Source organism: Microtus pennsylvanicus, chromosome 1 (assembly GCF_037038515.1).
Source record: "Microtus pennsylvanicus isolate mMicPen1 chromosome 1, mMicPen1.hap1, whole genome shotgun sequence".
In the NCBI taxonomy this organism is placed as follows: domain Eukaryota; kingdom Metazoa; phylum Chordata; class Mammalia; order Rodentia; family Cricetidae; genus Microtus; species Microtus pennsylvanicus.
In genome coordinates, this window is record NC_134579.1 from 211,938,727 (window position 1) to 211,955,096 (window position 16,370).

The window sequence follows — 16,370 nt, forward strand, 5'->3', positions numbered from 1 at the left end:
CCGCAGGATGCAGGAGGCCCTGTTCAAGCTGCTGTCTGCCTGCTGACCTATTTCACCCCACAAATGCCCTATGTGGAAGATAGTCCTTTCCAAAGTGGGGAGCACAGGCAGCCAGAGGCCGGAAACTGGACTAGCAACAATGACTCAGGTGGCAGAGCTGGCTTGGCACAACCTGGGTGACAGCTCCTACTGTCTGGCTGCCTTTCTGGGCAGACACTGGCACAGTCCTCAGTGTGAGGGTCACATAAAACTCTGTTTTCAAAACATACAGCAATTCTGCACCACAAAAGATGCAGGGTAGTTGGACACTAATCACTCTTTACATTCATGCAGTGATCTTGCCTCTCAGAATGTGCTCACTGATCCATGCTACACCCTGAATGTTTATTGTGGGCCCAGCCCTATGCTAGACCTGGCAGTACCTTGATGTCCTGGCTAGTTTCATGTCAATTTGACACAAGTTAGAGTCATCTAAAAGGAGGGAGCCTCAAATGAAAAAAAATGCCTCCATAAGATCTGGCTGTAGAGCATTTTCTTAATCAGTGATTGATGGGGGCTCAGACCATTGTGGGTGAGGCCATCCCTGGGCTGGTGGCTCTGGGTTCTGTAAGAATGGGATAAGAAAGGGGATTGAACAAAGCAGGAAGCAGTTCCCCTCCATAACCTCTGCATCAGCTCCTGCCTCCAGGTTCCTGCTCTGTTTGAGTTTCTGTCCTGACTTCCTTCTGTGAGGAACAGTGATGTGGAAGTAAAAACCAAACATGCCCTTCCCTCCCCAAGCTTTGGTCGTGGTGTTTGATCACAGCAATGGTAACCCTGACTAAGACACTTGCTATTCATATAGTGATGTAGAATGTCCTTCTGTATATCTGATGCTCTTATTGGTTAATGAATAAAGCTGCTTTGGCCTATGGCAGGGCAGAATATAGCCAGGCTGGAAGAAATATAAAGAATAGACAGAGTCAAGGAGACACCATGTAACCGCCAAAGGAGAAAGATGCCAGCTGCCAGCCAGAATATTACCCATAGGCTTCACGGTCATACACAGATTAATAGAAATGGGTTAATTTAAGATGTACGAGTTATCTAGAAGTATGCCTGAGCTATTGACCAAACAGTGTTGTACTTAGTATGGTTTCTGTGTTATTATTTGGGTATGGGTGTCCGGGAAACAAACGAGCAGTCTCCTCCTACAAAATATGTAGAAATATGAAGCGGCGGGCTGCGTTCCCGCCACCCAGCTAGCTTTATACCTGAAATAATTACACGGAAACTGTATTCTTTTAAACACTGCTTGGCCCATTAGTTTCAGCCTCTTCTTGGCTAACTCCCACATCTTGATTAACCCATTTCTATTGATGAATGTAGCACCACGAGGTGGTGTTTTTCTGGGAAGATTCTAGCCTACATCCGTCTCGGAGAGGAGAGCCATGGCGTCTGCTTGAATCTGCGTCTTTCTCCCAGCATTCTGTTCTGTCTACTCCACCTATCTAAGCTGCTGTCCTATCAAAGGCCAAGCAGTTTCTTTATTAACCAATGAGAGTAACAAATAGACAGATGACCCTCCTCCATCAAATATAGGCACATGGATAATGCAGGGCTTACTCACAACAGACCACGTTCTCTGTCTCAGTACCAGGCACTTGGAAGCTGCTTTGGATAAAAAGCACGGAGTCCTCATTTGGACCCACAAGATCACTAGAAGCAGGATGCAAGCATGGCCTCACTGCCTGTATTATATGTGTGTCTGCTTTACCTGACTCCTGCTTGACTCTGCACAGGCATGCTGGTCACAAGACGGGTCTGTTTCCTTAACTAATGATCTTGTCCTCCTTGAAGGCTGAAGACACAGAGTTAAATTGTCTCCCTAAACCTGCAGTCACCCTGGGGTCCAGGAGCAGCAAGGCCTCACAGGCAGGCAGAAGGACAACTTATGATGGCTCTGGTGCAATCCCGAGCAAACATCTTGTAGGATCAGGTTGGTCTCTACTGCTATGGGCAATGGCTAATAGATCAGCGTTTTTGGAGGCAGCCCAGGCTGGCCTTGAACTCACTCTGAACTTGGGGACTTTGACTCCTGCTCCTAAGTTCTGAAATTGCAGGCATGTGCCAAGATGCTGGACTGGTCATCAGTTTCTTATCTAATCACTTTCCTGAGCTGGAGCTGAGGCAACCACGTGAGGTGCCATGCCTCCAGGAAGGCTTAATTGGACACACTTTTTGCTCCCGTCCTAATTCTTCTATTTAAACACATCCATGTGTACAGCACACACAGGAAAATGGAAAAAGGAAAGAAAAGAAAAAAAGAGGTCAAGAGTTTTGGGGCCTTACCAGAGTAGCTGTGACATAGAAGCTGCACTGTGGTCCCTCAGCCAAACTCCCCTAGGTCCCTTTCATTTGTGTCTAGCAGTCTTTTATTCTTGAGTCTCAATTAGCCCATACTGTGTTTCTGATATGTTCTTGATTTTAGGTCCAGAAACCATCCATCCATCATGCACCCATGCAGTCATGCATGCATGCATCCATCCATCCATCCATGCATCCGTCCATCCATCCATCCATGCATCCATCCATCCATCCATCCATGCATCCATCCATCCATCCATCCATCCATCCATCCATCCATGTATCCATCCATCCATGCATCCGTCCATCCATCCATCCATCCATCCATCCATGCATCCATGCATCCATCCATCCATCTATTCCATCCATCCATCCATCCATCCATCCATCCATCCATCCATCCATCCATGTATCCATCCATCCATCCATGCATGCATGCATGCATGCATGCATCCATCCATCCATGCATCCATGCATCCATCCATCCATGCATCCGTCCGTCCATCCATCCATCCATCCATCCATCCATCCATCCATCCATCCATCCCAGAGCATCTTCAGCCGCTCATTAAACAGCCTTCTGGTTGTTGAGTCCTCCATGGCAGTAGACACTGCACAGGCTACAGGGCACACAGAGGAAGCCAACACCTCCAGATATGGGCAGCTCCTGAAGCACCACATAAATTTGATGCTGTGTTCTTTACACGGGTTAAAGGTTGAAAATTGAACAAGTGTCACCTTTAGAGGGACCATCCTTGCAGAGTCCACTCTTATGTAGGGTAGCAGAATACTAGAATACTAGATCAGGAAGGGAACTTATGAGGTTGCCCAGAAGTTCCATGGGAGAAACCTGATGGTCTTCAGTGAGAACGTTCTCCTTAACTGTTTCAGATGCTGCACAGGGGCTGATGTATGGTCTTAATCTCGCTAGCACGGATAGCTTCTAAGCAGTTCTCCAGCCGACCCTACCACTTTAGATGTAGACAGAGTGATCAAAACTTCAGCTCTTAAAATTAAATTCTCCTCCTCCTCTTCCCCCTCTTCCTCTCTTCCTCCTCCTCCTTTTTCTCCTTCTTCTTCTACAGGGTCTCTCTATTATATAGCTCTTCCTATCCTGGAACTCTATGTAGGTCAGGATAGCCTGAAACTCACAGAAATCTACCTGCCTCTGCTGGGATTGAAGGTGTGTGCCACCACACTGGGCCTAAATTAAATTCTTGACCCAAAGAAACAGATAGGGGAGGAGCAGTTTGAAACCTTTTCTACTCTCCCCTTCTATTCTTTTGTCTCTTCCATTCCTTCTTTCTTTCCTCCTCCTCCTCATCCCTTCTTTCTCCCTCATCTCCATTTCTATTCTTGTCTAGAGAGCAGAGGCTTCTGTGGCTTTGCTCATTGAAGCCTTGTTAAGAAAGTCCATATTACTTACATCACAAGGTCCTGTGCTCAACTATGTTCATAACAGCATTATTTGTAATAACCAGAACCTGGAAGCCACCTAGATGTCCCTTAACTGAAGAACAGATAAAGAAAAGTGGTACATTTACACACTACTCAGTGGTAAAATCAATGACATCTTTAAATTTGCAGGTAAATGAACAGAACTAGAAAGGACCATCCTAAGTAAGGTAACCCAGACCCAGAAAGACAAATATAGTATGTACTTACTCATCAGTGGATACTAGACATAACGCAAAGGATAACCAGCTTACAGTCCACAACCCCAGAAAAGCTAGAACCTTATTCCTGAAACAGACAGAAGCAGATGCAGCGATCCACAACTAACCCCTGGGCCGAGCTCCCGCAGTACAAACAGAGTGGAGGAGGAGTGATAATACAAACAAAGGGTTCAAGACCATGATGGGGAAACCCACAGAATCACTGACCCGAGCTACTGGGACATCACTGACTCTGGCCTGACAAATGGGGAAACTGCATAGGACCAAACTGCATAGGACCTGAATACAGGCGACAGTGGTGTGGCTTGGGCAGTATATGGGGCCACTGGTGGTGGGGTCAGGATCTAACTCTAATGCATGAACTGTGGAGCCCGTTCTCTATGGAGACATACCTTGCTCAGCCTATGCACGGGAGGGAAGGCAGTGGTCCTGCCTCAACGAAGTGATGGGACAGACTTAGTAGATTTCCCAGGGGAGGCCTTACCTCTCTGAGGAGTGAATGGGGGGTGGGGAAGCTGGAGGAGAGGAGGGAGGGGAAATTGGGATTGATATGTAAAATATAAATAAATTAATTAATTAGAGAAAAAGAAAGTCCGTCTTAGATCAGAAGTAAATGGGGAATTTGCCGGCTTTTGCTTGAGGATCATGTAGGCGTGGCTGGCTCTGGCTGCTAGCATATGGAGCAGTCTTAGAGACAGAAATAGTTTCTGATGACTCCTTTATTATAGAAGACCATTCAGTTACCCATTGCTCTGTGGACTGCAGTACGGAGCCTGACCCTGGGCTAGTTATGCGGGCTGAGTGGTTAGTGCAGGACAATCATTCAAACTTGCCAAGGGCATTTTCATGTGAACTTTGTCAGCAATTTCTTGATAAGAATCTCATAAAGCAAGATCTTCCCACTGCCCCGCCCCATATGCATGTCCACGTAGACTTGGCCTTCCCTCCGTGTGGCTTCTCTGGTGGTAGATTCCACCAGGCAAGGAGAGAAACTGTTTTTAAGGCTTGCATCGGCACGGAACTTTCACAGCTTTTGTACTTTTCGTTATTCCCTAAACGGTGCGGTGGAACTGTTGATTTATTGTTTGTAAATAGTTTGGCGTTACAGGCTGTCTAGAGTTGACTTAGTGTAGATGGCAGGATGTGAGAAGGTCATACGAAAACACTAGACCGACCATGTTACTTAAGGATTTGAGTGTAATGGGGTTTTAATATTTTCATAGGGTCCTGGAACCAGTTCTTCATGGATACCAAGAGATGCTTGTGTAATCTCTATGTACATATGTATAAGAATGTATCTTTTATTTGAAGCAAGGCCTCTTATAGCTCATATGGTCCTCAAAGCTACTGTGTAGCCAAAGATGACCTTGAATTCCTGATCCTCTACCTATACCATCCAAGGACTGGGTTAGAGGCATGAGCACAATGCCCAGCTCTATGTGTCTGTCTGTCTGTCTGCCTGCCTGTCTCTGTATGTATGTATGTATGTATGTATGTATGTATGTATGTATCTATCTATCTGTCTATCTATCTATCATCTGTCTGTCTGTCTGTCTGTCTGTCTGTCTGTCTACCTACCTACCTTCCTATCTGTGCTGGCCAGTCTTATGTCAACTTGACACACAAGCTAGTTATCTGAAAGGAGGGACCCTCAATTGAGAAAATGCCTCCATAAGATCGAGCTGTAGGTAAGTCTATAGAGCATTTTCTTAATTAGTGTTTGATAGGAGGGGGCCCAGTCCATTATGGGTGGGGCCATCCCTGGGCTGGTGGCCCTTGGTTCTGTAAGAAAGCAAGCTGAGCAAGCCATGAGAGCAAACCAGTAAACAGCACCCTCCATGGCCTCTGCATCAGCTCCTGCCTCCAGGTTCCTGCCCTGTTTGAGTTCTCAATGCTGAGATGATGAACTGTTAAATGGAACTGTGAGTAAAATAAACCCTTTCCTTCCCAAATGCTTTGGTCATGGTGTTTCATCACACCAATAGAAACCCTATCTATTTGTCTTCCTGTCTTTCTTCTTTATTTCTTTCCTTTCTTCCTTTCTTTTTATCTATCTATCTATCTATCTATCTATCTATCTATCTATCTATCTATTATCTATCTATCTATCTATCTATCTATCTATCTATCTATCACCCATCGGCTATCACTTGCTTTCCCCTTTAGGAACTATAATGCTTTAAAAGAAACAATAATTCACAGGAATTCACACCATAGCTAGGTGAGGCTTTGTGATCCACAAGATGGTTGATTTCTTCCCAGGGACTTCTTACGGATGCGGGAGCCTCCTGCCAGTGTTCTGGTATGAAGCACTTCTAGGATTGCTGTGCCATCCTTGATGCCGGCCCAAGGTTCAGATGTGAGAGGAAATGAATCATCATCCCTGTTTTACTAACTTGATTAATAGGATTAAGAAGCTCATATATGTTTCTAGTAAGGACTGGGTCATAAGACCAGATGATCTTAGTCTGTTCAGGTAGCTATAGCAGCATCCTTAGACTGGATAGTGTATATGGGACAGGTATGAATTGCTCATATTTCTCGAGACTGAGGAATCCAAGGTGATTATGTTGTCTAGTTTTTGTTTGTTGGCTGGTAAGGGATTGCTTTTTGCTCAGCAAATGACAGCTTATTACTTCCCCCCAAACACGGCAGAAAGGGACAGGGAGCTTGTTTAAGACTTTTTATGAAGGTGAAGATCTCATTCATGAGTGCAGGAACTCTTGTGACAGTCGTTGTCCATAGAGTTCTCTTTCTTCATACTATCACACTGAGTACTAGGTTCCAAGTTTGCCTTTTGGGGGAACACAAAAGTTCAGGCTATAGCAATAGTGTCCCTCAGCTGCTGAGTCAAGTTCATCAGTGGAATGGAATTCTGTCTAGCAATGAGCAGAATGAGTTATTGTGCCTGGGAAAATGGGAGTGAAACTCTCACTTTTCTGAGTGGAAGAGGCCAGCTGAAAACTGTAATATGGCGTGATGGCTAATTTTTACCGTCAGCCTCATGAGGGTTAGGATAACCTGGAATGTAAACGTCTGGGCATGTCTGTGAGAGCATCTCCAGAGATGCTGAACTGAGGTGGGGAGACCCACACTGAATGTGGGGGGGCATCACATGATTTAGTCCCAGAAAGTGAGTGATCAACATTCGTCTCTTGCTGACTGCAGATGCTGCCACCATTTCCTTGCTGCGATGAACTCTACCTTCAGATTGGGAGGCAAGATAAACTGTTCCCTTTTTACATCTTCAGTGTTTTGTGGTGGGTAAAGAAGTAGAGCAACCATGTATGTGATCCAGCTATTCTGTTCCTGTGGACACACCCAAAGGACTTCGGGCCCTCTGTATCCCTAGGGATGCTTGGCCATTCATGTTTATCATTTCTTTGGTCATGGTAGTGAAGAAATGGAACCAGCCTAGATGTCCATCAGCAAATTAATTCAATTGTAGTCTACATGATCTATACAATGTGAAAACATTTGCCATAAAGAAAAATAAATTTATGAAATTATAAGAAAGTGGATGGATCTTGAAAATATTATTTTAAGTGAGGTGACTCAGATTTAAAAAGACAAGTCACATGTACTCTCCCAAATGCAAACCTTAGTTTTGAGAATGAGTGTGTGTGCGTGAGTGTGTGTGTATGTTTGTGTGCATGTAAGTATGTAGTGAGGAGCAGCGGGCCGCTTCCTGCCACCCAGCTCCTGGCTGCCTGGCTAGCTTATGCCCCGAAATAACAACACACAAACTGTATTCATTTAAACACTGCTTGGCCCATTAGCTCTAGTCTCTTACTGGCTAACTCTCATATCTTGCTTTAACCCATATCTAATAATCTGTGTAGCACCACAAGGTGGTGTCTTACCAGGAAGATTCTAGTGTACGTCCATCTTGTGCCGGAGCTTCATCGCATCTGCCTCAGAGAGGAGAGGCATGGCGATTGCCTCACTTCCTCCCAGCATTCTGTTCTGTCTACTCCACCCACCTAAGGGCTGGCCTATCAAATGGGCCAAAGAAGTTTATTAACCAATGAAAGTAACTCCTCCATCATAAGTGTGTATGTGTGCATGTGTGTATGAGTGTGTGTGTGTGTGATAGAATCAGAGAGTTGGGTAATAAAGCATCTGTGACATAAAAATGGATAAGAGGATGTGATGGGTGGAAGAACAAGGGGTGGCAGGAGGTTAAAGAAGAAAAGGCAGAAGGGTCAACAGAAAGAAATTATGTTTTAAAATTCCACCATGACACCTAATACTTTATATGCTAAATTAAAATAAAAAATGGCATTTACTTACAAATTTTTTAAAAGTTAATGATGTATCCTAACTTGAGTTCTGGAAATTGCACTTGGGTCCTCTGGAAGAGCAACAAATGCTCTTGACCATTGCACCATCCCTTCAGCCCACCTTCTTATGACGGAATAGATAGAGAGAGCTGGTACAAACCTGATTTAGTGGTGTAGAGAAATATTATAATCATTGGACCATAATTGTGAAAATCCAGGATTCTAAAAATCAACAGTTCGTTTTAAACAGATGTTTGCTATGTTGTCCAGGCTAGCCTTGAACTCATGGAGATCCTCCTGCCTCAACAACCCTTGTAATACTGAAATTAAGGTGTATTCCACCATGCCCAGCTAAAATCTATATATTTTAGATGGAATGTTCAAATCCACCATTTTAGCCGGTAAATATGAGCAAATTTGAATAGTGGGAAGTCATCTGCCCTTTGCCTGCAGTGGGAAAAGGACACAGCATCATGGTTTTGTGACCATCGGCACAGCACACCAAAGGACCAATCTTCCTATGTCTGTGTACGTGACTGCAGAAACCAGAGAATTATCACCATAGCTGAGGATGACCTTGAGCTCCCAGTCTCCCACACTGTACTTCCCAAGTGTTGGAATGCATGAACCACCGGGTTTGGTTTATGCATCACTGGGGATTGAACCCAGGCTTCACTCCTTCTAGACATGAACCTTCCCAACTGAGCTACATCTCCAGAATAGACACCTTACTAAGAAAGAATCCCTTTGACATACGGTCAGGCTGTGTTAGTACATAAGCCATGAAAGTACAACCAGCCCGAGAGAGTATATTTGAGCTAAGGATGGACTAGTCAGAGGGGATCACTAATCTTTCTGCCTGGGAAGACAGGGAGAAAGGACCACTAATCGGCTGTCAGCATCCAGTATGACATCACCCTCCCGGAAGATTTCTTCATTCCCTGCACTTCTTTCCCTCCCACATCCATTCTAGCTTTGGGGTGATCCACTGGTGATTTGCTAAGATGGTGTGGTTTCAAGTTCCAGAAACCAAATCTGCAAGTATTGTGAACGGAAAGGGGATTTACTGGAAGGAAGCCCCGTGGTTTCAGGGCGTGACTCTGAAAAGGGCGGGGCCATTGGCAATCGTAGACCCTTTCTTCAGCATGAAGTCCTTAGTGCCACTAGGGTGTTGCACAAGGCCAGCTTCCTGTGCAGCGTGCTTGGGTCACTCGTGTGCCTATGTGCTGGCGGTCAAGGCAGGGGGCACAGTGGTGGGGAGGATGAAGGAGACAGCGAGTACTAGGCTTTACTCTTTCTCCGGGACCCTTGGCGTGCTCTTGCTGACAGCTTGGCTCTCCTTTTATTTAGCCAACTTTCAAATCACCCTGCCTCTTCTGGCTTTGAATGCCCCACTCAGTATCCCTTGTCTTTGCCTGTGGACACCCAGTTCACAGGGATGTGCCCCCTTCCTCCTTGAGTACCTCCTGTCTATACCTGTGGACGCCCACTTCACAGGGATGAGCCCCTCCCGCCTTGAGTACCCTTGTCTATACCTGTGGACGCCCACTTCACAGGGATGTGCCCCCTTCCTCCTTGAGTACCCCTTGTCTATACCTGTGGACGCCCACTTCACAGGGATGTGCCCCCTTCCTCCTTGAGTACCCCTTGTCTATACCTGTGGACACCCACTTCACAAGGATGAGTCCCTCCCGCCTTGAGTACCCCTTGTCTATACCTGTGGACGCCCACTTCACAGGGATGTGCCCCCTTCCTCCTTGAGTACCCCATGTCTATACCTGTGGACACCCACTTCACAGGGTCAGCTTTTCCTTCATTGCTTCTGCTTTGGCCACAGAGTGCATCTCCTCCGGTGTGACTGAGGATATGAGGGAGGTCAAATGCCCCACTACTCAGGGAACTGCCAAGCTTGAGGGAACTGCCAAACTGGTTCTGGCTGGAACCTTTGTTTTGAACCTGAAGAAGGATAGGAGGAAAGGCCTCCTGGGTAGCTAAGCCTTCCAGAGGCGCAGGTCGGGCGCAGGCAGCTAGTAGGTCAAGACAGTGGAGTAACCAGAGATTGTTATGGGGGCTGAGCAGTTCTCCAGTCCCCAGGGGTTTCTCTGTCTTCCTGGGCAATGGGGCTCCCCTAAAATTGTCAGTGGGTGAGAAGTGGGCAGGACCATGTGGCCCAGCTGCAGGCAGATGTTGGTGTCTCTGTGGCTCCCCTTGCCCGATCTGTACTTGAAACAAACCCCAGCGTTTCCCAGCCATGCTGTCTGTCCTGAGGGGCTTCTTCTCATACCCTTCCTGACTCTGGCTCCTTGGAAAATATCCAGAATACTGTTATTGTTTATTTACTTACTTATTTATCCAAGATGGGCTTTCTTCTCTGTTGTCCAGGACTGGCCTTGACTCTCTCAGCTCAAGTGATCCTCCTGCCTCATCTTCCCAAGTAGCTGAAACTACAGACATAGAGATGCATTAGACCAAGTTGATTTTAGAGCGTTCTCTTCCCTCCCTCCCTTAACATAATTTGCAATCACTGTAGAAAGTCTGAGTACGAAGGAACCCCAGCTAAGTCGTTCAACGTCACACTTAGATACCACGGTCAGGTGCTGTTGTCTCTCACTACCTAATGATTCTGCAACCTCTTTCCAGCCACTGTGACTGCACCTAATGCATGACTTTGCGTCCCATCCCCTAAGGACTTGATCCCTGGATCACAATACATGTCCTTCTGCAGCCTTAGGACGGGTCCCACCATGGCATCTAGTTACCTCACTATTTTGTCCACCCGGAAGTCCTCTTTCCTACCACTGCCTTACTGCTACCCTTCCTGAACCACTGGGCTCCTCTCTCATGCTGGATCTGGCCTCACACCCAGCTCTGCTTACCTTATGGTTTTGCTTGTGCTCACTACGAGCAGAACTTCTTCTCAGAGGCTCTGGCCTGGTGTGGAGTGCATGCTGCTGTCTGCCCCGAGGCCCTCATGGGGCTCGCTGTCTGAGGCCCTTCTTGTGAACGCCCGTCTTCTCATGGATGTATTCACTGGTGGCAGAGTCTCTCACAGCCCCTCCGTTAGGTCACTTCCAGTGACTCTGCACAGGGCTGTCAGGCCTCCTCATGCCATGGTCAGCTGACTGCCCTTCTGAACCTTTCCCATCAGGCCCAGCTGCAGCCTGTCAGTCCATCTTATAGATTCTTATACCTGCAAGCGTGTACTCTAACCCTTTCTGGAACCAAAGCCCTGACGCTGGGTCCTCCCAGGGAACACAGGGTGGGATATCCCCATTGGCACAGGCCCTGGTAAGCCAGCCTCTGACCCCCACCCCGTACAGGTTCTGACTGTGCCCATACCCAATGGATTCTTTCTCTGCTGAGTTCTTCATTCCCAGGCCAGTTAGTGATGATCACCCTTGGGCTCAAAAGCTCATTCCTTCCCCTACTGTGAGGTCCATAGTGCATGTTACGTCAACTTTCCCACACAAGTTCTGCTCTGGTTCCCCATGTCCTCCCTGCCATCACTGTCAGGGTCTCACTCCAGCCTTGGCAGTCACCTCCCTGCCTCGCTGTGGGGACCTCACTTACTTCAGTACCCTGCACTTCCCTCCATACAGGTGGTTCCCTCAGCTTGAGGGTCCTCTCTCTCTTTGGTACTCCCATTTAGCATCCTGCCTACCAGGGTGAATTGTGGGTGTCACCCTGACATTAATTCTCCCCAGAAATGCCCTTCTAAGTCCTGTGCCTGTTTTCTGTGATGAAACAGGTCACTATATGTGATGATTTTGTTAACTCTTCTCCACAGAAGACAGCGAATTTAGTTGAATCAACTGTTATCCGTGCCTTTCCCAGAATCTCAGATGGGGAGGTCCAGGAGGCAGGAGTTTGAGACAGCTGGTCACATTGTGTCCCCAGTAGGGAAGCAGACGGAGATGAATACCAAGCTAGTGCCCAGCTAGCTTCCTCCGTTTTGTGTGGTACATGATGCCCACCCCTCGTCACGGATGAACTGTACCCATGAACTGCCAGCCAGAGCAAAGCCTGCATATTTTAAAGTCCCTTCTGTCAGAGACTTTTATCCCAGCAGGAAAACTCACTGAGGTAGCCACAAGTGAGACATGTCTGGCATTTGCCCCCAAAGGGCTTGGGCTCTCCCGTACTCGTAACTGAGATCCTTCTGCAGCAAACGACCGAGGAAGGGGTGGACAGCCAAGCCACGCCCCCGGAGGGCCCCGCATGATTACTTTATTAGCTCCCATCTCCGATCTTTGGCGGTTATAGAGCAGGCAGAGGTGGCTAGCGTCTGGTCACGTCACAACTCCTTAGTTCCACTTCCACTTTTCGCTAACATCTGAGAATTATACTCTAGGCACAGTGAAAACAAGAGGCTGGTGTTGAGAGAAGAGCCGTGTGCAGAGGTCTTTCTCTGTTGTCTGTGACTGCACAGCCCACTCAATGAAGAAGATTAAAAACCAATGTTCAGACCCTGCCCAGACTGGCTGAATTATAACTTGTATGATCACTGGGGAGAAAAAAGAACTGCTTTAAAAAGTCCTTTCAGTGGGGCTTGAGAGATGGCTCAGTGGTTGAGAGCACTGACTGCTCTTCAGAGGACTGGGGTTCAATTCCCAACACCCACATACTAGTTTATAAGCACCTGTAACTTCAGTCCTGGGGAATCTTCCAGCCTCCACAGGTACAGGCACATAAGCATGCACAGATATACACATAAAAGTAAATACAAGAAACTACTTTTGGGGTGGCCTTTTTTTAAAAAATGTGACCTTGGATGTGTTATCTTTAACACCCTAGTCAACCAACCAACCAACCATGAGCTCCTTTAGGAGCCTCTCACCTCAGTCATAATGAGGCTTAAGAAGTTTGCCTAGGGAGGGAGGCAGGACTGTTAACACTGCTCAGGAGCCGTAGCAAGGGTGGCAACCTCAGGTATCTGCTCACTGTTGTGTCCTAAGTCACCATGAAGGGTCCCGACACACAGCACACACTACACAAGTGTTTGTTGACTAAGTCAGTGGCAAAGTGTACAGATCTGCTGTGCTCTCTCCCATGATGCAGACACACTCCCTACACTCTTCCCTGTGTGTGCAGCTTCCCCCATTACACAGCGGGATAGCATCACAATTCCTAGGCTATGCTTTTGTATGGGTGTTTCTTCATTTTGAAAATGCTTCATTTTGATGATGTGTTATAGCTTTTTTAAACAATTGAAAACAATGATGTCTTAAAAAATATTTTTAATGAATAATCCACAATAGGTAAATAAAATAACCACAAAAGAAAAAAACAAACCCTTCACATTTTCATTTTTCCCTCGCCCTGCCATCAAAAATGAGCCAATGGTTCCTAAGGCTGCTGTGAAAGTTATCTTGATATCCAGGGTGAAGGTTGTTCTTGGAAAGATTCGTACCCCTGTAAGACACAGATACACAATATATGAATTAATGAAGAACAGTCATGTGTTGAAGAAAGCTAAGACAGGAGCCAGGTAATGTGATTTCCCATGAATCCCACTTCTCAGATACTGGCGTCCAGCCAAGAGTTCAATACAAGTAGACACGGGGATACACTCCAGCAGAAAGAAACACACAATGCTTCCTTTGTCTAAAGGTTGAAGGGATGTTAGCACAGCAGACTCAGCCTGCTGTGGTGACATACACCTGTAAAGCCAGGCTCTGAGAGACTGAGGCGTGAGGATGATGAGGTCTAGGCCAACTGGGCTATATAACAAGACCCCTCTTGAAAAGCCAAATCTGGAAACAAAAAGGTAACTTATATATTATGAATGACTAATATCGAAGCAGTTCTGATGAGGTAATGAGTGGACCTTCTAAAGTTATTGTACACTTTATGATATTTTGTATTAACATTCCATGCATTACGGCCTTGTTAGCGATAATATTACAGCAGGGACACACAAGAAGTGAAAAATGCTAGAAATAAGTTTACATATTGATGAGTCCTTTGCATGATGTATTAATCTATCATACTTAATTTGCAAATTCTACGTTTTTCTCCTTAGAGGAAATAAGGTTGGTTTGTCTGTCTGTCTGCCTGCCTGCCTTATTTATACAGTGACTGGAAGTAAGTGAGTCATTTCAGGTAAACTCGGTTGCCTTTATTGATTGAAAATTGGACAGCGAGACTCCAGGAGGTTTTAAGTGTAAAGGGGGGCAACTGGATGGAGAAAGAGACTATGTGCCAATGTGCGGACTTAGTCTGGATCTCTGGCTTTCACCTAGAAACCAAGTGAACCTTGCAACTTGCCTACAATTCCAGTGCTGAGGAGGCAGAGACCCGGGGCCTCAGGGTAAGTGATGAGCTAGAGTAGCTGCTATGTCTGGGTTCAGTGAGAGACCCTGCCTCAGTAAATGAAGTGGAGATCAATCAAGGAAAATTCTCAATGTCTACTTCTGGTCTCCACAGGCACACACATAGACGCACGCACACACATGCATATATGAACATCCACATGTTTAAAATGATAAATGTTCATTAGAGCCAGGGATATTTTATTTAAAAATACTACACAAACAAACAAGAGCCACATTTCTTTTCTTTTTCTTTTGAGACAGGTCTCACTATATAGCTCTGGCTGTCCTGGAACTCACCATGTAGACCAGGCTGCCCTCGAACTCTTGTCCCACCAATAGCCACACTTCGGGACAAGCTGCTCTCTTGACATCCTGGAAGTCTATGGGTGTAAGCTCCTGCTCCATTTCTTCACTAACATGGAGACAATAAGTCCCATGTGAAACACGAGAACATAGTCGCTTCTAAATGTCAAACGTGGTCCACCTGACATTCTGTTCTGTCTGCATATGGTCCACAAAGTAGCACTGTGGGGAATCTGGAAACCCATGGCTCAGATGTCACTTGTAATCATGAGCAAAACTAACATTAACATAATTTCTTTAGACAAATTTCCTGTCTCCCTAATTCACATAGATAGTTGCTGTGAGTTGATCACTGCTGCTCAGCTCTGTAGGGAAGGTGGGCACTCTGGCTTTACCTCCGAGTAGTTAGTTCTCTGAGCTTGGGCCAATGATAGCCTCAGTTTCCCTTGTGTATAGAGGGGGATGATGGGATATCCCTCTATCCTCATGAATGCACTATCCGTGGCACTCACCATGTATGGGCACTTGGAGGCCGCAGTGAGAACTGAGCAGACTTTCTGCCCACACTTGGCAGCCTTCCATATTTCTGTGCACACACAAATGCTTGATTGTTACTGCTGGTGGCCCACTGCCTTCGGATGCAGTGTGACCGGGGGGCTTCCTCTCCTGCCACCACGCCTTCCCCACTATAATGGAATGTATCTCTTAAACTGTAACCCAGATTAATCCCTTCCCTTTTAAAATTGCTTCTTTAGATATCCTGACATAGAAATGAGGAAAAGCCAACACGGAGTCTGTCTGGACAATCTAGGGTCCCCTTTCTGTTCCAAAGCTGTAACAATATCTCTTCACAAAGTCTCCTCTGCCATGAGCGCTCACAGTCACAGATTCCAGGGATCACAGTAGACAGCTTTGAGGGACAAAATAGAGGTAAAATAAAGTGCACAAAGATGGAAAATACACAGAGATGTATATTATGCTATTAAATAATGTATGCTATTATGCTCTGTTTGAATTGTTTGAATGCTGAGAAAAGAACAACAGCTGCTAAAAGATATTTGTTTATAAATGCTGCTGAACTAATCCAACATAGATATTTTGAAAATGCCTTGACTTTGAAATTTGGATCTAAGGACATGATGCTTTGGAAAGGAGTTTCTTATTTTGTTTTCACAGAGGGTGAGAGTCTGTGGATTGCTTCTGTCCCAATATGGTATGATGGACCACGCCCTCCTGAAGGGTTGCTGTGAACACCTTCAGAAAATTGCTTCACTCAACTGCCAACTGAGATGAAACTAGCACACAGGTTATACCATGAAAGACCTAATTAACGATGCTCCCATTCAGCAGGAAGCAGTTTGGAGAGAAAAAACTGCGCCCATGTTCCCAAATAAGGTTTATAAATGTTCTTTTACATTTAAAGGGGGATATGATATAGATATGAATAA

At 46.0% G+C, this 16,370-nt stretch overlaps 1 protein-coding gene across 2 annotated transcripts in view; it reads right to left on the reverse strand.

Annotated features, from left to right (window-relative positions):
- Positions 1–13,475: 13,475 nt before the first annotated feature.
- Rsph3 (radial spoke head 3) overlaps positions 13,476–16,370 on the reverse strand; it is a 47,354-nt gene continuing 44,459 nt past the window's right edge. Inside the window, exon 8 of one of the 2 annotated variants that reach the window (XM_075950638.1) lies at positions 13,476–13,717. In XM_075950638.1, the coding sequence (XP_075806753.1) occupies positions 13,530–13,717 (188 nt within the window). In that variant the 3' untranslated portion in view covers positions 13,476–13,529. The remainder of the gene's footprint in view (positions 13,718–16,370) is intronic. The other variant, XM_075950643.1, reaches the window with a different exon arrangement.